General features: G+C 34.7%; 2 protein-coding genes across 2 annotated transcripts in view; one reads left to right on the top strand and one right to left on the bottom strand.

The window, feature by feature from the left end:
• Positions 1–26,209, bottom strand: part of LOC148941294 (uncharacterized) — a 75,588-nt gene that overhangs the window by 9,318 nt on the left and 40,061 nt on the right. Inside the window, exons 7-8 of the mRNA XM_089103970.1 lie at positions 5,224–5,472; positions 1,869–2,027 (exon numbers count right to left, since the gene is read on the bottom strand). Coding sequence (XP_088960096.1) covers positions 1,869–2,027; positions 5,224–5,472 — 408 coding nt within the window. The remainder of the gene's footprint in view (positions 1–1,868; positions 2,028–5,223; positions 5,473–26,209) is intronic.
• LOC148941295 (SEC14-like protein 4) lies at positions 10,706–19,016 on the top strand. The gene is made up of 2 exons (XM_089104676.1): positions 10,706–10,832; positions 17,404–19,016. Exons 1-2 carry the CDS (start codon positions 10,782–10,784, stop codon positions 18,205–18,207), a joined length of 855 nt encoding a protein of 284 aa, XP_088960802.1. The 5' UTR covers positions 10,706–10,781; the 3' UTR covers positions 18,208–19,016.

The following is a 26,209-nucleotide window of genomic DNA, read 5'->3' as shown; positions in this document are numbered from 1 at the left end:
GAGCAGCACATGGCTACTCAATGTCCGGCTAGTAATTTGAATACAGCACATCTATCAGTTTACTATACTAGTAACAACAAAGTAGATCTTCAAGTTACTATACTCTACAGCCTTATTTAACCGAACTGCCGTTTTCTATTTTATATTATCTTAACTCGACCCCTCGAGAAACAGTGCAAGATCAGTGGAAAGTACTGGGAAGTAAGAAAACAAATACTTAGGTCGTGTTACCGAAATCAATTGCTATTATTTACAATTAATTATTCTTTATTACCTTCATCCTAAAATGGCGATAACTTTAAATTCAACCCTTATAATGTTCATAATAACTAAACAGGCAAGCATTTTAAGTTCTTCTGCACATATAATAAAAAAAAACTTTTTTTTAATATCCCGTGTTATGAAATAAAATAGTAAAAATAATTATTTATTTGTTTAGTAATTAAAGTAAAATTAACTAATTATTATATATTCAGTTCTTATTTGTGATTATTAAAAATAATTACTTACTATAAATGATAATTGGGCTCAAACACAACCTAAACAATATCATTAAGACTAGGCATGTAACAAACATAGTCCAAAGGCCATGTGCCGCCTTAAACGTATTTAAATGCCTTTAGATTTGCATAAAAGCGTTCAACCTTATCATTTTGCAATTAAAAATTTAGAAGTCCGATCCAACCGTCCAAATAAGAATGTTAATTTTAAAACCACTAGTCTGGTCTAGAATGTACTGAGAAGAATATATAATGAGCATTCAGGTCCTCCTCACCCGTACATTCTGTTAGAAAAAGTCACTCAACTCCATCCCGGCTATGATAGCTCAGAATGAGAAGTTATTGCTCTCATAGGAGGGGAGAAAAATTGAAATATATGATTTGGGGTTTTAAGTATTATTAAAAATCAGCTGTTTAATTCTTCTTTTGAGGATTGTTAAAGACTTCTTTTGAAGGTCATTTGATCCTTCTTTTCAAAAGTATTCAAGGTACAATAAAGCAATTTTTATATCAAGAGTTCTATTCCCAAAAAATTTCTGAGAGGGCAATGTTTAAGTTTCAACATTGATGTTTATGAATGAGCAATGGCCCAATATTGTGCCTTTTAGTACCATTATGAGAAATAAAAGGTGAAGTCTAGAGAGCGGCATTAGGACTTCAGTGGCTTCCTTAGTGGCCTATTCCCTAAAAGATTTCTAACAACAAAATGCCAGGATGAACGCACCGAGGTGCAGCTCTGATACATCACTGCTCGCATTTTTGTTAGATATTAAATCTAGATCGGTATGGTAGATACCGATCAGATCGGTCGGATTGGTGACACAGCATGTCGGTGATTTTGAAAAATAATTATTTAGGAGGTCATTTAATTGAAAAACGTCTTTTTTGTTCCAAAGGGTACATTTAGTATCATACAGCACAGAATTTCAGCATCACACAATCCGAAAATGTAAAAACAGGCTAAAATATGGATATATCTAGCGACACAGGCCTAAAAATGGATGTTCAAAAGCATCAGTCATTCCTTTACCTGCTTCTACCCACCTACTCTACTATCCACCTTCTCGTACCCTCCTCTCCCTGATAGCATTTTATCATATCCTCTCATTTTCTTGCCAGCCTTCCGGATAAAAATTGGAGTCATTTTTTATAAATACCTCCATTTAAACCATCATGAAGACCTTAAAATGAATTAGAACAAGACTACGGAACATCGATATGGGACAAAATCCATGATTACAAAACGATTTTCCCTTAAAAAAAAAGTTTGAGATTTGAATTATATTTATTTTTATTCAAAGTATTTTAGCAATTCCATTTATGTATCTTATATACTCCTCGACTTTGAGGGAAATAAATAATACATACATTAATATCGAATTCAGTATCCTTGGGAACAGGGGGCGCACCGCTTTCTAATCCTTCAACATCAGTGGCTTTTTCAGTTGGAATAAATTTCAATTCTTCAAGAACTTCGTCAATTACGTCTGGATGCTCAGCTGTTCCACCATTTATTTCAACGAGTTTCTGAAAAAAAAGTAGACAACGAACTAAAAACATTTTAATACTAAACCTGCGTGTTATATTACTTGGAATACCTCGGCTTAAAAGTGTCACTTGTTTGGTACTTATCTCTCTCTCTCTCTCTCTCTCTATTTGTTACAGAGTTATTACTGCAATTATATGTCTGCCTTTTTCCTTTCTTCTTCCTATTTCCCGGTAATGGAGGCTGGCGAGGACCGTGGAGGGCGTGGGGAGCGTAGTGTTTGGATTTAGTACATTGATTGAATGGAAGAAAAGAACACCTTAGTTGAATACTACTACTACTACTGGCAACTCACCGCAGCACCAAGCCGCCTGAGGTCAACACAGCTACACACGCTCCTCCTCCTTCCTAATCTATCCAGAGCCACCCTCTTAACACCCTCATAGGAAATCCCTATTTCCCTTAGTTGAGTAAAGAGGTACGACTGCGTTTCTGAGGGCTCCACTCCTTGGGCAGTTATTATCAAGTAAGCTGAAACAAAGCTTTCTTGCGGGGTAATTTAGTAGCATTTATTCAACTACTTTGAGAAGAAAACTTTGTTTTTGCCTACCAATGAACCCAGCAATGGCAATTAATTGACGTTATGTTAAGACGACATTAAATCGACAAAAGAGCCATTTGTATCGTTTTAATATGTATTTTATGAGTGTTTTTATACTTACAAGTATTTAATATTTATATATGTATTTATAGCATTTATTTATTATATTTATACAGTTTTTATTATTATATATTATACTTACTATATATGTATTATGTATATTATTTACTTATTATAAATAATGTTTATTTATAGTATTTAAGCAATCATACATAAGTACTTTTTTTTATTGAAGATACAGAAAAAATCCCATTTTCAACTATATATAAAAGCAAAAATGAAAATGCAATACATTTCAAAAAACTAAAAATACCTTTGTATATAATCCAAGTACCTTTGGAAATAGGCAGAGGGTGGGGACTTCAGTTTCACCCCCTTCCCCAAACATGGAAACTTTTACTATCATTCCTCTAGTTACTTATATTTCCCGTAGAATTCCCTACTTTTGGCACTTTTTTCGAAGTTTTTGAACATGTTTGCTTGAAAACCAAAGAGCACAGAAGGATGCAGATTTGGACTATAGTCAAAAAGAGCTGACGATGGGACATGGAGACTGAATTAGAGTTTTCTATGGGCTTACTTTTTGTTTCAAGTCATACCTCTGTTTTCAGGTTCTGTAAAGATGACTGCCAAAGAACTGTAACCATAAATTGAAACAAGCAAGAATGGCAACTCATTTGTAAATAGTAAATTTAACTTTTTTTTCACGAAAATGGAAGAATATACAGAGAATGCTCGACTACTCGTCAGCAATGAGCGACATTAATGTTATTACTATGTTATTTTCTTAAAGTGTGTTTGAATAAAGAGGATTTGATGTGAGCTATTTATAAACGTGGCAATTCTATGAACCACGGTGTAAGAACCAAGTCTACGGGGAAGTTTAGAATACAGAAAAGCCAATATTTTTTTACTAGTGTATGGCAAATTCTAAGACATTCGAGTATTATTCCCATCACTGTATTCATTTGATGGGGTTTATGGAGTATATTATTTGGGATAGCTACAGTTGAAATAGCTACCTACAATTGAGGCAACAGTTGCAATGGTCACATTTGAAGTAGCTACCTACAGTTGAAGCTACAGTTGCGAGGTTATCTACATTTGAAGCTACAGTTGGTTTTAATTTTTTTAAGTATGATGTTGTCACACTCATTAAGGTGAAACTAAATATAAAATTAATATATTTAGCATTATTAAATACACATATCAAAGGCAATATAAGCAATTTCACTTGCATGGACGATTTTTTCCTCTGATAAAAGCTTTTGTGTTTTGTAGTCTTTCAGAACTGTGTTTTGTAGTCTTTTGTCTTTTGCAATCTTTCAGTCTTTTTTCCTCTGATAAAAAATTTTGTGTTTTGTAGTCTTTCAGAATTTTATGAATCGTTTAAACTGTTTGCAGACTCTATTGGCTGAGGTTAAAAATTTGCAAAAAAAAAAAAAAAAAGTAAAAGATAGTTGAATTTGATTATTTACAAAAGGAAATCAAAATTTCGTGGTTCCGAAAAAGACCATTTTCCTGAATCTTACCAGAAAAACGCACTACTCACTTCATGGGATTTTGTTTTGCCTGCGTTTCTTACGCGAAAAACCTTTAAGGTTGTAACACTTTAACACACTCGAAACACTTTATCGAAAAGCAAATGCAGGTTCTATTCGCTGGAATTGAAATAGTGGAATTATGGAATTATATATATCATAATTATAATTGGATTATAATTATAATAGCAGTAAGCCATTATAATAGCAGTAAGCCATTATAATAGCACTAAGCCACAAACAACATTTTATTATCACATAGTATTATGCAAAATAAACACTGAAAATATAGAGAAGACTTTTGTAGAGGACATCATAAAACAGTATTATTTATTATTAATAGTAACAATGAGAACTAATGTATTACTTAATAAATAGTTAGTAATGATAAAATTACCAAAAGTTACAATACACTTGGGGGGGGGGGGGGCAAAATTAAAACAGATAGAAGCAGACCATCAGAGTTGTATAGTTGGGGAAAACCAGGAAAAATCCCTATTGATTGAGGGTTCTCGGACGTGGTTGGTTATATTGACAGATCTGAGTTAATGTAAGCTTATCGAATGAGGTGTCGAACTCACAAATAAAAACTTTGTTTAGAAATCGTATTGATTCTAGACGAAAAGGCTTATAACATAGAGAAGAGGAGAGAAGAGGAGAGAGAGAGAGAGAGAGAGAGAGAGAGAGAGAGAGAAAGAGAGAGAGAGAGAGGGGGGGGGGTAACGAGACAGAGAGAAAGAGAGAGGGAGCTAGAGAGAAGCATCATAAATTCATCTTAGTACTGTTATTTAGTCGATGTTCCACTAATTTCGTTATGAGAATATAGGAATACAGCCACAGGAAATTCTATTTCATCGGACACTTTACAGTAAGATTACAGTAAGAAGATCGGGGTTTGTAAACAATTTTAAAAATGCTTTTTCTGATTCCGATTAATCGGTTTTACCATTAACAGGATATTGGTAACTCAAAATCAATAAACATATTTTGGTTTCATACTGAAATAATGTATTTCAGTCTAAGTTGTTACCGTACCTTGATATGTCCAGCAGTCAATCGATGATGATCGTGATTAATTTTCATACGGAAATTCTCCTTACAAATGCCACATGACGAATGAAGGAAATTTTTCAGCGTTTGATGAGCATGATTTGCACGATGGGCATAAATGCTACCAAAAAAGCTAACGTCGCACATGTCACATGTTACTTTCCAGGGACGACGGTTCTTCTTTTTAAATACACCCTTGGAGCCTTCCATTCCAATTCTGCGATATTCGTCCAGCTGAAATTTAAATAAAATCATATTCAGGGTTCAATTCTACAGAGACAAGGTACGGGCGTGATAGTGGTTATACAATCATGGGCGCCCAAATAGGGGGCAGAGGGGGGCTCCAGCCACCCCCTGGATGAATGATGCTGCCTTATATTTTATAATTTTGTTTTGAGATTTCTATTATACAGCATTGGAAGTGCCGATTCGACCAGTTAAGCCCCCCCCCCCCCAAAAAAAAAAAATTCAGCTTATGGGCACCAATGTATACAACCGTTAAGTCTAGAAATTTGTTTTTACCCAACTGTAGGGATATTTGTGGAAAAGTTGAAGTAGCATCGCCTACTGCTAGCTTTACCTCAAATAATTTTTCGAAAAAGTTGGATAAGGGTGAAGTTTCTGCGTAAGATCTTTGTCAGGCCCAGCTTCGCAATGTTCATCGACCCGAACCTTAATAGTGCGTTCGACCATTCCAAGATTACTTATCTAACAGACCCGATTACTTATCTTAGCGTTTCATGAGACGTAAATCATGTCAGACGATAGTGGGATTACTACTTGAAACGGTCTGGATTAGTTGTCGGTCGGATAACTTACACGTGCTAACCCTGGAAAACGCAGGATAACTGAGTATAAATGACGCCATATATAAACAAAAATTCAATCTTTTCAAAAAATAAAATATGTGAAATTATATGCAGAGAACAAAAAGGGACAGTAATTGTGAAATATAGCACACCTTTAGGAGTTTCTGTCTACCGTGCAGTACATATGATTAATGTTGTTAATCGCCAAGTTGCCAATAGCGTATCAGTTGACACGTTGCCGGATAAGTATTTATTGTTATCTTTTCCGGATTACGTTCGGGGAAGTTGACTTAAACGAATAACTAGGATAAGATGCTCAAACACAATCTAGATAATATCAAAGCAGATGGATAAAGCTCTGCGTCGGGACTAGATCAACAAGCCAGATTGATCGAGCTGATACTTAAACATCTTAACATCTTAAACACACCTTAAAGCTCTATAAGAGTTTAGCCTAGATGTATAGATTAGTTGACGCCAGGTTCAGTTCATCAATGCTTTAGCTTATTGCTGAAACAAAACTACAATTTTACACCCGGTAGAATATCAGAATTGACGCTAGACTTAAGACAAAACTGCGTTTTGTCTAAGTTTTTTTTACTTATAAATAAAAAAATAACTGAAATACTGCTTTTACAACTTCTGTCGGTAGAGCCAACCAGATATTTCTCCAACAAATCACGCTACTCTACTCAAACAACATATATCTAGTTTAATTTGGGCACATAATATTTCGAAAACACATCTGAAAAAATCACAGATGTATGGAGCGATATGAAATCTCAAATCAAAATGTTACAGAACAAAAACACCGAAAAAAATTCTGTATTCATTGTCAATAGGCATTAGTGACTAAATTGCCACTAAAAGAATTCCACAAAAAAAAAAATAATAAAAAATATTGACAAAGGCTACACAACCACTTCGTGCAAACATAGACGAGAGTGGCCAGGTATACCTATCCGCTCGCCACTCATTTAGATTAGCTCGCCGCAAGACGCACTAGCAGACGCAAAAATTTGTGAACACAGCTTGTGTAAATGTCTGTATTTGCAGATTTGATTGACAAAAGCCAGAGATGGAAATATTTACTTTCGTTTTTTGGATCTTTGCCATTCATTTGTGGTAAATGCTAGGATTTAGTGCTAGCCAAACATTAGCCAAAAGAATATTGTGGCTTACACAATATTTGTTTCCTGCACCCAAAAATAACATTAAAACAGATAAGATAAGAAAATACAAAACAAAAACAAAAATAACCCAGATACAAATAAATAAACAACTTCCCTTGCCACACTAAATCCTGTGCAAAGAAAGAAATCAAATTCTGCAAATATCTTTCGGCTTGCATAGGAACGGTTGTGAAGGCTAATTAAGGAGTTTGAGAGAAACTGATCAAAGTGGAGAGTGTGGGGTTCAGAACAAGTAAATGGAGTAAATCATGACATGCCGGCGAGGGCGTGTCCAGGGGGGGGGGGTCTAACTGGTTTGAATCCCCACCCCTGAAATGTTTGCCCGACTTTAAAAAAAGGAACAAAAATACATATAAACAAATTTTTGCTGGGTTTCGTTCAGTTTTGTTTATTCCCCCCCCCCGCCGAACAAGAATCCTGGGTACACCCTGTAACAAAAATACAAATAAACACATTTTTGATGCGTTTCATAGTTTTACTGTATCCCCCGAACAAGAATCCTGGATACACCATTACATATTAACAAAAAGCACTGCGAATCTATCTGCTTCTACTACAATCGATTAATTTTGCTTTGCTCCGTTGCAAAGCAATGTTCCTTTTATTTTTTTAGATTTCCGATTGTCAAGATAAATGAACCATAGTCATAGAAGAGAACTGTATGTGTTTACAGCTCAAAAATATTTGAGGCAAAGATTTTCAGCCATAAAGGGTTTGGCACACGTAGCTGATTTCGGGAACCGATTTCAGCATCAGTGGGCAAACGATATGGTAAGAAAAATTTGTTGAAAGAAAAATTTATTGCGCGAGATTTTCAAAACAAAAAATCATGGACACAAATAGTCAACAGGAGTTTATTAATAGTTGCATGATTGATCTCAGCTTAGTTCTCAGCTCAGTAGCGGTGTCTTTCACCACAGACATCTCTGGCTGACTAATTATTTGTATCCCTTTTTTTGTGATGATCATGATGAAAATCGGCGCTGATTTTGTAAATCGGCACCGAAAACTAAAAAAATTTTCAAGTTCAAATCTACGCCGATTTCTTTTGGCGCTGATTTGGAAATCAGTTCCCGAAATAAGCTACATGTGCCCAACCCTTAAGGGAGAGAATTGAGGCATCTATGCTCGAAGTTTTAACTACATAGCCCAAGACGCCAAAAAAATAAACTTAGTTTAACACATTCATGGAAGGTGACAAAGATAGAGGGGCGAACTAGGATTTGAGGGCCAAGAAGTGTACTTATAGAAACTGTTTGGCCTTTGTTACACAGGAGTTTGTTTTCCGTTGCTGTTCGCAGCCTGTGTGTATATAATAGTCACTTGTTGAAAGTGTCACTTGAAATGTTTAAACTAATTTCTTGCAATTTTAGTTTTCCGCTTTTTAAATACAGGCGTGGCACTGAAATCAAGAAAAATTTATGAAATCATTCATAAAATTCAGCTTTTTTGTGTCTTTCAGAAGCCAATATTGTCAAATGGTTCCCATAAAACATCTGAATTTTAGATGCCATGTGGAGGGGAAAACGTCCTGCTGCTAGTACAAGTAAGTACAATATTGTCAAATCCACTTTTCTTTTGATATTGTTTGAGATTTTAGCGTCAAAATATTCAGAACTTTCCCATTATATGGGCACTTCTAAAAAGTCAAGTTTTTTTAAGGCTAATGAAATAAAATAAAATAGGATGTATATATAATAGTTTATAAACAAATTTGGGCTCTATATTTGCACATTAGGGGTGGGGTGGGGGGTAAAGCATTGCATATATTAAATACGTAACCTAACCTAGGTAACTTTTTCTCCCCCTAAACCCCAAAAAACAACATTTTAAATATTGTAAATTCAATGAGAAACCCCGCTCTTCGATCAATTTAGATAACAATTACCCGCTTTACGAGTCTCCATCACTGCATTCATTCGACTGTCTATAGCCGAAGTGCCCATATAACGGGAAAGTACCATATTCAACTGAATTTTAGAATCTATAGCCATCGAGTGGTCCACACTCTACCACGCGTATGCACACTTTTAAAGAAGTGCCCATTATTTTGGAAAGTGGGCTACATCTCAATGGTCGCATGGATTGTCTTTAAAAAGAATAACTAACATACAAATTGACCGAAAAAAAATCTTCAACGTCAAACATTGAATATCCTTTAGAAGATAATTGATACTTAAGATAATTCTTCATACTCAAGCAAATAAAAGGAAAACAAATTTTCAGACCCCCACAGATGTCTATGGAGGAATACGAAACCATATTTAAACAAACAGGCTTCATACCACAAGGTCAAACGTTCCACTATGTTACGATTTATGGTTTCTCTAATGTAGTCGGAAAAGGTCATATAGAAAAGCAAAAACAAGCACATTTCAGGAACTTTTCAATACAACCTCGTAACCCAGCTGTATACAATAAATTGCGATAGGGCATCCCAGCTGATACCCTATCACATTAATGAAAATAACTCGCATTAATCCTGACGATGCAAAAGTCTACATGTATATTCAGGAAAGTTGTTCGAGGTCATAAGAAGTCTGTGGTCCAGCATCCGCTACAAAAAGGTCATATACTGTAATAATTGAAACTAATGTATGTTAGGAAGAAAATCGACACAAAACAAGAAAGATGACTATCCTTCTCATTTGAAGGGGGATTCTCAAGCTTCTTAATGAATTAAACTTTGGAGTCAGAATCGAAAAGAAACAAAAATCAACGCTCAACTCTTTTTCGTGATTCTAATCGAAATACGGTACTTGTATGATATACCCCCGACCTAATATTCTTCATCTCGAAGTAGAACCTGTTTCTCTGACACACAATCCTAATTAGGTATGTCCAAGTATGATAAAACATAATACTTTAGAAACAAATTTGGGCTGTATATTTGCACATTAGGGAGGGGGATAGGGGTAATGTGTTAGGCACAATTGTTCTGTATATTATGAAGTAAGAATTGTTTTCTAACTTCACACTGTCCAAATACTTTACCCCTACTCCCTCCCCCATAATGCGCAAAAATATAGCCAAAATTATATATTTTCAATCTATTCTGTCACTTCTCTTTGTCTTGTCTCACGCCAAGCTTAAAGAAACTAACGAAAAAAAAAACGGTTCTACAATGCCTCAATGGATGAACAACTTGAGTGGTCGGGACTATATCAGACAAGTACCAAAATATTTACTCAGAATTGCAGTTTTATGTAAAAGTAGAAGTTTGGGTTTTGCAACCCCAAGTTGCTTAGTCGTCATCACTTGTCGAGATTTCTGGCTTTGTAAGTGATTTAGTGGCTTATTTTAGAGTTTTTCGTAGCATTAGTACTTTTGAAGGCCAATGAAACTATCAACGAGCTGAGATAAAATTATAATCCGTTTCAAAACAGGTATGCAAAACTGGAATGCAATCAAGCAATTTCACTTGTTATACAATTGACGGTGTAAAAACGGGTTTGTCAACAAAGAAAAGAAGATACCCTGCCAACAGTTCTGTTTATGAATAGAATATCCGCAGTCAATTGAGTAGAGTGAATCTGAAAGCATGGAAGACCTTCAGCAATTAACGGATGATCAAAAAGACATACTGAAAAAGGTAATGAGCTAACGCTAATGTATGATACCTCCCAAGGAACTAAACACTTGTGGCTTCAAGTATATCGGAATGCAGGACCAGAGGTAAAATAGGTCGAGGACAAGCGAGGAGTTTCAATTTCTCCAGGAAGGCAACCGCGGAGCCAAGATAAAAACATGTCTTGAGCAACTAATCCAGGTTTCATGGTAAGGGAGGGGATGAGGCAGTTACAGATTTCACCCATGAGGGGTCATGGCCCTTCTGGAGCCTGAGCCTATGGCAGAGGATGACTCATAATGGGAGGGGGAAACAATGTAAAAATAACAGTCAGTGCAGCCTGTTGGTTCATCGTCTTATTGCAACATCTTTCTCTCACTTGGTTTATATTAATTTTAAGGTACTTTTGCATTATCAGGGCCTCTCGGCTTGAACACTATAGATTGGAAATGATAAAACCCGTTTTGTGACGACTTGTCTGTTGTAGAGCCGGCAATGATAATAAGGTTTTCATTGCGTATACGATATTTAACAGTGGCTTTTTGGATTTTAGGGGGGGGGGAGGTACCTAGGTTAGGTTACTTATTTAATATGTACAATGCTTTACCGCTCCCCCTAATGTGCAAATATATGGCCCAAATTTTTTTTCTATACTATTATATTTTCATCCTATTTTATTTTATTTCATTAGCATTAACCAAACTTGACTTTTTAGAGAGGCCCTGATAATGCGGAAGTACCAATTTTAATTTGCTTTTTCGGTACTTAAGTATTAAACGTACTCTTTTATATACTGTATATGGAATGTCAAACTGGAGATGCTACAGATACCGGGACAGATACCCGCCAGACAGGTTATTTCGAGACCGCTATTAAGAATTGGAATGCAAAGAGTAGTTTTCATTACGTTTACGATGTTTAAACTGTTATTTTTTTTGTTTTTTTAGGGGGGGAGAGGAAGTTACCTAGCTTAGGTTACGTATTTAATATATGGTATGCTTTACCCCGCCCCCTAATCTGCAAATATATAGCCCAAATTTGTTTATAAACTATTATATAGTCATCCTATTTTATTTCATTAGCATGAACCAAACTTGACTTCTTTAGCAGTACATAAAAGAGTACGTTTAATACTTAAGTACCCCTTTTTCTTTTTTTTAATATTAAAATTTATTTTGAGTGAGAAAACTTCGAAAAAAAATCAACCAAAAATTATAAACTTCCACAGAAAATATAAGAAACTACAAGGGAATTTAAAGAAACGCTGATAGTTCAAGAGACACAAAGACCTTCTCTCCCCCTCCCTGGCCACACAAACTCTTACTCGAGGGGAAAAAAGTCAGTGCTCATGGACTGACCGAGAACTTCTCGATCGTCTGAAATCATCAAACAGTTTCTGTAACAAAGTTTTGAACAATTGGAGTTTGAAAATACATGGAAAGTGATCTGTGTTGCGAGTGAGTCATTTTTTGACTAACACGCAACACTCATGTTTTGAGCATATATGACCGTAAATAACTCACAAGTTATATTTTCCGGCATTTCCAGGGCCAACAGGAAGGGGAGGGTCTTAACAGTTGGTTGGGTACTCATCTGTCATAGCTGCAACACTCAAGTTTTTGGTCAGACAGAACCGGTTTCTTTCTGTTTTCTTTTAGCTTAGCGTGAGAGAAATATATAACTTGGGCTGTATATTTGCACATTAGGGTGGGGGGGGTAAAGTATTTGGACAGCGTAAAGTTATAAAACAATTTTTACTTCATAATATGCAGAATAATTGCAGCTAACGCAGTTTTGCATGCATACTCGCAATACTTTACCCCCCCCCCCCGAATGTGCAAATATATAGCCCAAAGTTGTTTCTAAAGTATTATATTTTCATCCTACTTAGGTACATTTCATTAGGATTAACCTAACTTCACTTCTTGAGTGTTGTAGCTATAACAGATAAGTACCTATACGGAATACATCCAAGAAGTGAAGTTAGGTATATATGATGGAAATATAATACTTCAGTTTATATAATAATATAATTTCGGTTATACATTTGCGCACTAGGGGTGTGTGATAGGATAAAGTAACCTAACCTGACCTAACCCCTTAATCTGCAAATATATAGCCCAAATTATACAAGTCCAATGCATTCGGGCGCCCGTTATTTTTCTTTGTGGCTATGAAATCGGTTTTAACAGATTGTAACATTCAGCAAACTTCTTGAGTGGGTTCCGGATAACTAACAAGTACCAATATTTTTTATAATATAATATTAATAATATGCATATTATAAAGTAAGGATCTTATTGATAAGCTTTTCATGATTCCCTACATTTTAAATCCATGTGTTTCAGTTGCTTTTAAATAACATATATATCCAGTTTTTCTCTCTTTTTTTCGGCCATCCATCTAGGTTTAAACAAAAAGCTTGTTGTCCTCGAACTGGGTGGAAAGAGATTCTAAGAAAGGATTTAAAGACAATAGGAAACTCTTGGAAGGGTGTAAAGAGGGAAGCTGCGGTGAGTTGTTAGTAGTAATAACTACTAATACAAAAATCTAAGCGCTTCCATAGTATATATTTGCCTGCCAAGCCACGTACATGCGCCACGTATTTATGTCCATTAATTATTCCTTAGTTTCCCTCCTAAAATATAACCCAGAAAAAACTTTTACAATTTAACCATAAGCAACCCCTGAAAAGGACAGGCATCAAACTTATCAAATAAACATCTCAAGAACTTGAAGCATCTTGTCTTTGAACATATTTGTCGACAGTTGCAAGGGTCCAACTTTCACTTACCCATCTAACCAACAGTCGAATTTCACCCTACACCATCCTACCACCCATTCATTTGTATGATCAAATTCCTTTCATCATTACGTGATGGAAGAAGGGGAACAAATTTCGTTTAAAGACGGCATAGTTTGCAATTTGACATTTGCATGGAATTTGAATAATGACTTATTTAAATAAAAAAAATACCAAGTCTTTTTTCAAACTCCATAACAACACCAAGGTATACAGTCTTTAAATGGAAGTGCTCTAGAGAGACAGTAAATATCATTTCAGCCAATATTCAGTCATTATTAAAATCAGGATGTCCTTTTCATCCGAACATAAATGAGGTTTTGAAAAATAAAACATGTCTCTGTTCCCTTGAAAACCGATTTAAGGTTTAACACAAACATTTCCTCATTTTTCAAAAATTCAAATAATTCCAGGCTAAACCATTTTTGATGTAATATTTTAATCTTGAGTCAAATGTTATATCGACATGAAATGCGTAGGCTATCGTCACTAAACCTTTAAATAAAAGATAGTATACAATTAATATTTCCACACAGGTCTTTTCATTAGAAAGGCTAGAGGACTTCGATAATTTTTCATTCTGAGGCAGATTCGAATTTCAAATCTTGTTAGCATCGTTGTCTTTGGTTTCCGCAATCTAGTAACATAGAGAGTTGTGTCACAAGCATCCAGCTTTTGCGGCTATGATATCTCTATTAGTATATAAAGTTTTTGGGAAACCTTGCGTTCGAGAAGGGTATGTACTAATAATGTTCATTGCGTCACTTGTTGTAACAATGGTCAATGATCTCGCTTGTTTAAAAATGTTAAATGATACCATTATGATTACTTTTGACCATAATAATGGCATCCTGTATTTGCTTCCTGTATTACAAAGGAGTAATTATTAGATTATCAAAGAGTTGAATAAACCTAGTTCAGCGATCCAAGGTTTTTAAACCCCAAGACGGCTTTCCAACTAAAATTTGGATTTTTATTCCACCAGTAATGTTACATGGATTTTTCCAAGTATTAAAAAAAGAAAGAAAAAACAGAGGTAGTCATGACGAGAATCAATTTATGATCAATAAACCTTCACAAATTTGTAGACATAGACATAGACACTTTTATTTTACCAAAAAAACATTCAACAAACATCAGAATAACTAGACAACCACATTAAGATTAAAAAAATCCTGTTGGTGGCTGTATCTTCTAACCGCCCTTTAATAAAAAATAAATAAAAACAATAATAATTATTAATCAATTCTTATTTTTTCAAAAAAAAAGAAAGTAAGGAGAAAAAAAAGTCAAGAAAACCATTTACATTGTCACACTCTAACCATCCTCCCCCTTCCTCCCCCCAATCTCCAAAAATTATCCTCCTTTTTCAACAAAAAAATTCTTTAACTTTTTCTTAAATGAAACTAAGTTATCTAAGTTAAGAAACTAAGTTGTGACTAATTTTTTTAAATAATGATAATGATAACGATACGATGATATGGATGATAACAACGATATTATCATTATATCACTTATACTTTTTAATAATTCCCTGAATGTTTCCCAAGAGTTGGTTAGTTGGAAGTTTTGACAGAAGTTAGTTGTGAGTTTGTGACCCCCTAATTGATTGGTCAGAAGCTGTTACAATTGTACCAAATTCTGCTCATTTTGATTCAATCCGTACTATCATGCAAGGCCCAAAAACATCTCACTTTTCTTTACATTTTTTTAATATATACTTTTAAGCACCAAATATGAATGATGAAATTTAGTGCAATAAAACTTTTAAACACGAAAAAAAAATTAACAATTCAAAGAAATAAATTTCTAAAAATTTTGTAATATTAAGGCTTACATTGACACTACTACTAAGAACTCAATGCAGTACCAAAAGCCCTGAGGCAAACACGCTATGCACGCTAACCCCCCATCCCAAACTATTCAAATATTCCCTCGACACGCTATCCCAAAAAGTTCCCATTTCCTTCAAGTCCTTCTTACTCCCTTTCTCCACTCCATCCGATAAGATAAGATAAGATCAGGGTTTATTCCAAAAAACAACACAACACAAAAAAAATCGACCTTCCATAAGCTAACGCTTGTTAGGAAGTATTAACCCTCTTAAAATTAACACTTATAATAACATACTAAAAAAAAGAGAAAAAGAAGGAAAGAAAGAAAAAGAAAAAAAAGAAGAAAAAATGAAAATCTTACACTCACTCGGCTCCTGGTCGCAATAACAAAAATCAATACTTCACATACTCCAAAACTTCCCCCCGCCATCCCATAAATAATAAATAAACAAAACAAAAAAAATAAATATATATAGAAAAAACGGGAAAAACGGGTTCCGGGCTAACCTGAGAGTGACTCAGCTATACTACCCTTTAAACTAATTCATATCTATGGACACAGAGGGTTTTAAGGGCCCAACGAAATTCACATAGATTCGTTGAACTTTTTAAAGAAACAGGCAAATTATTCCATACAACTGGCCCCACATGACGTATTGAAAATAGCGATCTAGTACTAGTTACTTGAGGTGTCCGTATATCTCTAGCATGACGAGTAGGATAATTGTGTACATCATCACCAGAAATAAATAAATTTTAAAAATTTGAAAAACACTTGGGAACCAAATTAGAAAAATATTTAAACATAAATAACCCATGGTAAAATTTTCCAAGACCTGACACAGGGATAATATTTAACTGTGCATATTGGGATCTCACCGAGGTTCTCTGTTACCTGTTTTTAGTGACCTGATAGTGACCTGTTTTTTTGTTTGGCCCTCGATGGACGGCCGAAAAGAACAATCTTTAGCAATATGTCATCCTTAATCCGCAAAGGTTTAAATTTGAGAATATAATGTGAATTTTTTTTTCATACTGTTTTGGCAAAAGTACTTGATATTGAGGTCAAAAACTAGTCGCCATGCTTATTGACGGCATGGCCTCTCATATTTCCTTCTCTGAGTGTCAATGTTTTACAAATTTAAAATCTTCGCCAAGAAAATACTTCCTTTCGTGTAAAAGAAACTTATCTGATGAAGGAATAAAGGAAAAAAGAGAGAAAGAGGAAAAGACAAGAAGTAGATAGAAAAAAAAGCAAAAAAAAAGCAAATTAAATCAGGGAAATACCTTAAATAGAATGACAACCTGGAGTGGGCTTAACACAGGATACAACATAAACATTCTTTGGCTTTATTATAAAGAATAAAAAAAGTACATATAAGTCATTACGGCTGTGATAATTAAAGCTATTTTTTTAACTTCTCGGGAGAGGAAAAAAAAAGACAAATGCCATTATAGCTCCATAAGATAATCCTCTTCTGCAAAACGGGCATATATTTCTTCTTTTTTCTTATCTTCGTAACGGTACAAGATAGAACAATTGTGATTGCACCCTTCGATTCCTGGTGCTGAGTTTACCCAAGAAGCATACATAACTCATTTTAAACCAAAATGGCATATGTCGCACTTTTAATTATCACAGCCTATTTACCTTGTATGAGAAAAATTTGCAAATTGTGACATTGAAATTTCCTATATTGACAGCTAGCGATATTTTGGAAATTGTATTTGGTAATTTTGGTGATTGTATTTTAGTGTATTGTATTGGGTAATATTCACCTTCCCTTCCCAGCTCTTGTTGTCTCAAGGGTTGAAGAATAAAAATTATACATTACAGTTTCATTCGGATCAGTGGTTCTATACCCTTTCTACTATGTCTTCCTTAAGTATCACTGAATCTTGATCCCACCCCCCACCCCTTTACTACATATGAAATACAAATACCATTCTTTTTCAGTTTTCCAAAGAAGTAGAGGACTTGAAACTGCCATACAGAAATCAAGCGTATATTGTCCGATGGTTAATTGCCCGAAACTTTGACATCGACAAAGCTTTTGACATGTTAAAAGCCCATACACAGTGGAGACAAAAGTTTGGGGCCGATAAGCTTACAGACACATGGATACCCACTTCGGTCGCCAGGTCTCATATCCCTTTGGGATTTCTTGGCGAAGACATTGATAAAAACCCAACGTGGATACTAATGCTCGGCAATATGGATATACGAGGCGTTTTGAAATCTGTACCCCATAAAGAAATGCTCAACTATTGTGCGTGGATTTTAGAAAGAACCATGAGAATTATTGGACAAAATTCCAAGAAGAACAAGAACAACATCAATCGCCTGAATATATTCGTTGACTTGGCTAACTGGAAAGTGGCAGACCTCACATCCTGGCTTTCACTGAATTTCGGCAAAGACTTGGCACAAATGTATGAAGCCAACTATCCCGAGATTTTGGGCAAATTGGTCATTTTTAATACACCAGCCTTATTCAGCGTGTTATACAACTTTGTTAAACCATTCCTTTCCGAATTGACGGTGCAAAAAATCCGAATCATTGGCAGCGATAAAACCCAATGGCAACAGGAATTTGAAACTCTTGAAGAAACTCAAATCCCCAAAAAGTGGGGTGGAGCTTTGACAGACCAAGATGGCAACGAGTATGCCCTTAAAAAGTTAAGCATGAATATGGGTAAAAGAGTACCACCCTCAAAATACATTTCCAACCAGTCCCCTGAACTCATCAATGTACAATAAATATATTCATATATTTGGTTCTATATCAGCGTTTAACAATATTTATTATATATTAAAGTGCAAATATTTACTACCCATTGTGATGCATTAAGTTACTCACAATGGCAAAACAACACGGGCATACTCAGTATGGATTTAATTTTTGGCAAAAAGCAGTTATTTGTTATTTGTCATTTGTTACCAAATAATGGCCAATATCGAATGGGGAAGAAATAAATAAAGATCGAAGAATTAAAGAATAAAGATCGTATGGGGCCAAATAGCGTAACTAACGAAATAGCGTTTGTTACTTTAGGTACGTCACATCCAAAGAAAAGAACCGATTCTACGATTGCTCCATTCCATTAAAAATTTTTGCTAAAGTGATGTGCATTAGACTTAATTCAGATGATTTTTCAGCTGAATTCAGACTACACTCAGATGATCACAAGATGTGACGAAGAAATTGCAATAACTAAAAAGGATCGATCAAACATACTTTATATTATTTATAAAACGTGACAGAAAGACTATGACGTCGTAAAATGACGTAAACGCAGTGACAAATGACGTTGTAAAATGTCATGGAATGATGATATCATAATGGTAACAGTGATGATACAGGAATCATTAGAATATAATCTATGTTATTTTGAAAAAATGAAATTATGTGGATAACAATTGTATTTAAAGAACGAAGAGATTGCAGCTAATCTGATTTCATGAAATATGACGAAAGAATGGAAACCGATATGAAATTGATGTTACAATGAATGTTAAAGCTATATTTTTGTATAATAAACTATATTTCTATAACTGAAAATTGTATCCATATTTACAAAATATCTACATGGAACACGATTATAAATACACTATTCCGAATTTAAACAAATTTTCAGGGAAAAAATATCAGTTTTCTTAGCATAATAGCTAATTTAGAAGTTATTATAACCTAACTAGCTGAAATTACCACGCTTTGTTCGATAATCTTTCAAATGCTTTTGTATATGTTACTATCAATCTCAATGTTCTAATCCCTCCTGATTAGTGTCTATATTTTCCCAAATCCCGAAAATTTGCTGGCAAATAGTCTAACCACAAACTGAACTAAATTCAAAAAGTACCGAACTATCACATGTATTACATGATAATATATATAGACCCTGGTGCCGCGCCAGCAGATCGACCGAACGCCGCCAACGAGAGGCCCGGTTGACCGCAACCAAAGTGTCGCTACGCCGCTGGCACGCCACAGGCACACCGCCACCGGCGGCGTTCGGCTGACTTTAAATTAATTTTGCGGCAATTCTTTATTGCGTCAACCGCAAAGTCGGAGCTTTTCTTTCTCGTGTGGTTTAATATTTCGATTTTCCTGATTAGAAATCAAGCAGGGCTTGCACTATCCCCGAATTTTCGGATATTTCCTCGGAAATCTATGCGTTAACCCGAAAAAAAATTTGGTTCCCCGAATCCCCACAAATCACGCAATCACGGTGCCACCCACAGCGATTCATCACCAGTGACTTTCCCTGCCAAATATTAATTTGAATACAATAAATATTCACTGTTATCTGGTTCCTTAATTTTCGTCTCTTTTGTTACTTAGCATAAAAACAAGACAGATACAGTTGCAATATACGCAGTTCTTCATATGTTGACAAAAAAAAAATATCGTCTTTATGAAATCAGATTAAATCATTTCGAATGTAGTTTCCCAATTGCTATTTCTTACATCATTCGTAGTCAAAAATTTTATTTTCAAGTTGAATAAAATTATAGAACGCATTCACCAATATACAGCTTCAGTCTTCAGTTGGATTTTGAAATTTATAGCCGACAGGTTGTTTCTAAAGCTGAATTGTAAGTTTGCAGAATTTTTTTTCCCTTTGCTGTTTTTAGATAAGAATTTCTTAATGTTTTATACTCAATTGTTGAACGCCTTATAGATTAAATAAAATAAAATCTTCTTTCTAAAATTTTTATACCCCCCCCCCCCAAAAAAACCCAGCTATTTTGACAAAATTTAGCTGTAGACTGAGCTATGTACAATGTTGGGGAATTAAAGATTGAAACGGAAGTTACCCCAAAAATATGATTCATAAAACAATAGTAAATTATTGGCTATTATGGGGGGGATAGGGGGCTATCATTTTTAAATAATAGTACCTCATTTTTTTTTATTGAAAGCAGGGATGCCAAAAAGATAATTACTTTTTTCATTTAAAGTGGAGACAGAAGAAAATGATATCAAATTTCCTGGGAAACCATTGAAATATTTTGATAGACCCAGGGCCCTCCATTAGGACTTTTTCATTGTCTTGGGTATTTTGCAAATTCTCATAGGCTTTTGGCCTAATTTGGCTTTTGTGTGTGCTCCCTTTTAATAAGATTCTTTGGATCTTATTGAATTCCACAGCGAATCTATGACTCATTTTTCCAATAGTTTTAGTTATATCTGAATAATTTCGACATTTTTGTTGTTGTCTTTGTACCCCTTTACTCATACCCTCAATTTTTTTTTCAAGGAACACTAAGCTGTTTAACTCATTTGTGTAACTGACTGTGTAACTAACTCATTTGGCCTATAAAAACCCCATTTTTGCTCGTTTTTCTTTCTTTATGTGATGTCAGGCCAATGTGGTTTAAGAAATTATCTTTGCCAGCAGATAATTTCGAGAGTTCAGGTCCTATGCCCGATTGTGTTTTTTTTTGTTTCTAATAGATTTTATATTATATAATGGCTATGAAAATACCTTTTACATAGCTAGAATTACCGGACTTGGTCCAACGGACTTGGTCAGATCATTATTTTTGGAGAGGATAAAATTGATCTGAGTTCTTAGATTGAGACAGTTAACTTTTTTTTGCTACAGACTCAATCTAACACAATCGTGCCGATAGGAATAAAATATTTCGGAAAAAGATGTATTATACCTAAAGAAAATGTGACACAGTGTAAAATTTTGAGCAAAAAAAAACAATGAAAAAAGGAATAGAGTGTCGTGAATAAAAGTTTAACTGTTTTATATTTCTTTTTTAATTTGTTTTTTCTTTCCCCTTTTTCGACAGGTCTTTTTCACTTCCCTAGGTAACAACTTTGACTTATTTTTCTTTGTAAAAATAGTAACGTTATTTTGCGTGTTTGTTTGAACCATATAGTGACCTAGTTAATTATTAAGTAAGTTATTTTTTTAATTTAAAGCAGAGACGGCATCCTATCAAGGTGGTATCCAGGGGGGGGGGGTAGGGAGATATCATATTTAATGATAATGCTTCGATTTTTTTTAAAGCAGGGATGCCAATAAGTTAATTATATTTTTTTTAATTTAAAGCAGAGACGGTATCCTACCAAGATGGTATCCAGAGGGGGGCATAGGGAGTTATTATATTTAAGTGATAGTACCTTGATTTTCTTTTACTTAAAGCAGGGATGCCAAAAAGTTGAAAAGTTGACAAAAATTAACAAAATTTTCGTGATTTGTACTTGATACAGCACTTGTATGGTTTTATCGTCCAAAGGGGAAGAGACACATACGTCCGACCCGTTTTTTTCTTCTTATTGATGAAACGAGTTTACTTTGAAAACATTCACTCATAAGTACCAGGCCGATTTACAATAAAACGAATTGGTGTGACGAAAGTGATATCGACATCCCCACCTAATATTGCGCTCGAGTGACAATGGCGCCCTTGGTCCAGTGCCCAAGTTACATTAAAAGGCCAAGTCACAATAAAAGCTTTCAATTTGAGAGGTTCAAGGAGGAGTCTTTGACAGTCTTATGACCTCAGGGTACTAGATGTTGCAACGTTCTTACGTATCTACAGTGGTTTAAAAAATTCGATCACCCCACAAATGATTACCAAAAATCTAGACAAATATAACATTTGGAATATTATAACACTTTTTTCAAAGCTTTGAAGAAAAGCAAAAAAGGCTAAATACCCCTAACTACGCTTGAAAGCTATTTTAAAAAGAAACTCTTTGGAGATTTCCATGGATATGACCATAAAAGAAGCTTTGAGCCTGGGTGGGGATCAAGGAGGAGTCTTTGAGTATTTTGACCACAGGTGACTTGTAGTTGCGACTTTCTTAAATTTGGTAATTTTTGTTAGCATTTGGAAATCAAAGCTTAAACTCAATAACTGATACTAAGTCTCCTAACATTTTGCTTGGATTAAAAGTGACGAACTAGGAAGTAAATCTCAACATCTTCCTGGAGCTACTTCAGTCTGCATGTTATTTCATTTAATTACATTAAAACGGATGAGCTTTTTTATTTTTTACCTAAGAAAATAGCTGGCACTTAATTTTTCTTCATACCGAATAAACCATTAATTGTTTTTTTGTTCATTGTAATTGAAGTGTTCTCATGTGAAGTGTTCATCATGTATTTTTCAATTTGATAAATTTACTCCTTTTAGATGCAGTTTATAATTTAGCTTATATTAGGTATTTATGAGTTCATAATCTGGAATGAATCCCCGAAAGAAAAAATTAATAATATCCAAAAAAGCAGCCAAAAGCAATAAAAAAAGCAGCAGTTCAGCCTTAGCCTACATAACATACGTTCTATAAAGAAGCCAAAAAAACTTTAAAATGTATTTTTTTCAAATTGTTATTAAAAACCAGTTTCTAATACAAGGAAGGCTTTTTATGAATCCAAAAGAGCAAAAAAAAAAAAAAATCAATATCAAAATTACCCATTTTAACTGTTCTAAAGGTGACAAAACAGATATAGGCAAAGGTGAAAAAATTAAGCTTCTAAGTTCAAACTTAAATTCAAAGTTTTTACCCAGATAACTGACGAATTTTGTGGTACAGTATTTGAAGTTTTGTACACAGCAATGCTCAATGAAAAAACAATACTAATTTTGATAATTATTTATGTTAAGAATACATAACTAATAGATACTTCAACTATTATACAAGGGTTCTGAAACGCCACAGCCATTTCGTTTCTACCAGATTTCTACTTCTCTTGATGAATAACGAAGAAGCCCAGTTTCCAGCCAGCGACTTGTGAAGTTTTGAACTCATGAATAGGCTCGAATCTGTTGTAAATTTAAGCTGTGATTTGAGAAAGACTTATCAAAACATTAATGTTTGCGGTCAAAATTGATCGAGCCGGCGGCGCGCCGCCGACATCTTACTGGCGTCGCGGCGGCGGCACGCTGTTTTTGATCCCGCCGCCGCCGGTCTTCCCTCATCGGGGAGGCGCCAGGGTCTATATATATATATATATATATATATATATATATATATATATATATATATATATATATATATATATATATATATATATATATATATATATATATATATATATATATATATATATATATATATATATATTATATATGTTGATAATGTATTTTAGTATTCTATTTCTCTTAACCCTGGATATTTGAAATATTGTTCGCCGAAAAGGCATCTTTCCACCAATTCTCCTAAATAGGTTCACAAAAAAATGGCTCTATATATATATATAGATATATATATATATATATATATATATATATATATATATATATATTTATATATGTTGATAATGTATTTTAGTATTCTATTTCTCTTAACCCTGGATATTTGAAATATTGTTCGCCGAAAAGGCATCTTTCCACCAATTCTCCTAAATAGGTTCACAAAAAAATGGCAAACTTACTAACGAGACTCATGCCACGCCCTCATGGTCAGTTTAGTACCGTAAGGACTGTAAAAAAGAACAACTATATAGTATATCAAACCATCAATATACTAATGGCAAAATACAATCCCTTTTTGAATGTCCAAAGAAAAGGGAAGGAGGATTTCCTCAATAATAATACAAAAGAATTCAACTTATACGAATATTGGGAAATCCTTTCCGTTAGGAATACCACTAAATAGAGAAATATAAAGAAAAAACAGCTATGACAGCTGTAGCGTTGCTCCCCAACCAAATCGAGGCCCCCCAATCCGCAAACCACAAGCTGCTTAAAATCCTGATTTGAAACCCATCTCCTCCTTAAACCATGGCTCACTTCAATCTGCCTCTTAAACAACCAACGATTGACTTCGTCGACCGACTTCGAGGTCACTCCAATACGAACCACCCAATCCCCTTTGACCATCTCCTATCACTTCCCATCGTTTCCTGCCGCAAAAACAACACGGTGGCCCTGAAAAACTAAAATGCCACAGGAAAGATAATGAGATGGCCAATTTAAAGATTCTGAGGTGCCTCTCCCCCTAACCCACTTCTCCTGCCACTTCCCAACGTAAAATCATCAAAATCAAGAAAATGATCCCATCTGGGATGAATATACAGATCTACTACATGTAAAGAAGACATCTGAAATATTACGCAAATGAATCTGTAAATGGTCTCTGTATAAAATAAGGATTCGAGTGCAAAATGCTCAAAATTGCCCCCTCCTTTTACAGCCCCCTGATTATTTTTGCCTTTGAAATTCACATGTGCCAGGTTTCATCCCAAGTGGCCTATTCATTTAGGAATGCTAAGCAAGTAGACGTATAGAAAAACAAAGCCCTTTAGAGTGTAGACTAATAGATTTCGATATAATTTAGCGCCATAACTTCACCTTGAAAAACACTTTCTGATTAAGAATTTTGCACATCCGCAGATGTCCATTTCATCGTGTCCCTAAAACAGAGAGGCAGAGTGCGTGTGTGTGAGAGAGTGAGGTATGGTTAGAGTTACAGTGATGATATCTTGGCAAGAAATGTTCAAGGATGTGTGTGGATGGATTCCACACTTTCCACGAAGAAATGTAGGTCTAGAGCTGCTTCAAATATTCAAGGCGATGTGCAAGATGTACTTTTTTACATGACTTATTTCCAGCCAAGTTTAGGTTCAACGCAAATTTTTGAGTTCATACATTTAAAAGACGAAAAGTATTTCGGAGCATATAAAACAATTTTAGTTGAGAGAAGAAAACAGTTCGAAAAGGCAATAGATTGGAACTGCAAAAGCGTATTTACTCCACCTGTAGAATATAATCCTAGTAAATTTAGAGAATCAATCCTGGAAGAAGAAATGTGTCAAGTAGACAAATGCTGTATTTAGATTCATCACGTTTTAGGGGGTTTTCATACAGCTATCTCTCACAGCTATATCTCACAAAAAAGTAAATAAGTTTCTATTCATTTAACTTGGCAACTTGGCAAGAAAAAACGGCTGAAACGGTTTTAGATGCCTATAAGCTTAAGGTTACTTTTTCCCCCGACTCTATTTCAAAGTAGAATGGTATATTTAAACCCTGCCCATCATACACTGCGTCTCTTTTTCGTTTTTTATTGCTGTCTTCCAATAGGCTTCACAGCTAGTAAGTCAAATGTGTTAAAAGTAAACAATGGCATGAATTATTCAACCTGGCAACTTGACAAGAAAAGACGGCTGAAACGGTTTTAGATAGCCTACAAGGATAAGGTTACTTTCCCGACTCCATTCGAAATAGAGCAGTATCTTTCAACCCTACCCATATTTCACATGCTGTTCGCACTACGAAATTATTTCACGTTTGTTGAAATTAAAGTGATAATAATTTTTGTTTGAGAATGTCATGTTGATATAACAGATAATTTATAAATATATTTAAAAGTTAAGGAGTCAAAAGTCATGTGTCTCAATTTCTATTTCCTTTTATATTGTCTGCTTTCTTAGTTTTTTTGATAATATGAAAAATAGCGTCCAAAATTTTATTGATTACAATAATTGTCAGCTATGAATCAATGGACCAAAAGATAATTCTGTCAGTCTGTAAATAAGGTAGTTTGGCCTTCTTTTTTTCCAAGTAGAGAAAATCCTAGCTGACCATTTTTCTTTTTTGTTTTATATTCATAGGAGCCTTTATGCTGTTGTTACATCATTACAATTCACACTACAGATCCTGTTCGGTTTTTAAATATTCCATGACTGGTCGGATAACATGCCAGATTTATACAACAGGGGTAATTTCACCAGCTTTTCCAAACTTAACGACAGGCAACAAGTTGGTAATGACGAGGAGGCAAGGAGGCAAC

The sequence above is a fragment of the Artemia sp. Qi Xiang Cuo genome, chromosome 18 (genome assembly GCF_049724085.1).
Source record: "Artemia sp. Qi Xiang Cuo chromosome 18, ASM4972408v1, whole genome shotgun sequence".
NCBI lineage: Eukaryota > Metazoa > Arthropoda > Branchiopoda > Anostraca > Artemiidae > Artemia > Artemia sp. Qi Xiang Cuo.
This window is presented reverse-complemented; position numbering and strand designations above follow the sequence as displayed.

Coding starts and splice junctions, on each gene's coding strand:
- LOC148941295 (XM_089104676.1), top strand. CDS start 10,782: ATGGAAGACCTTCAGCAATTAACGGATGATCAAAAAGACATACTGAAA. Junction 10,833..17,403: donor AAAAAGACATACTGAAAAAG/GTAATGAGCTAA, acceptor ATTCTTTTTCAG/TTTTCCAAAGAAGTAGAGGA.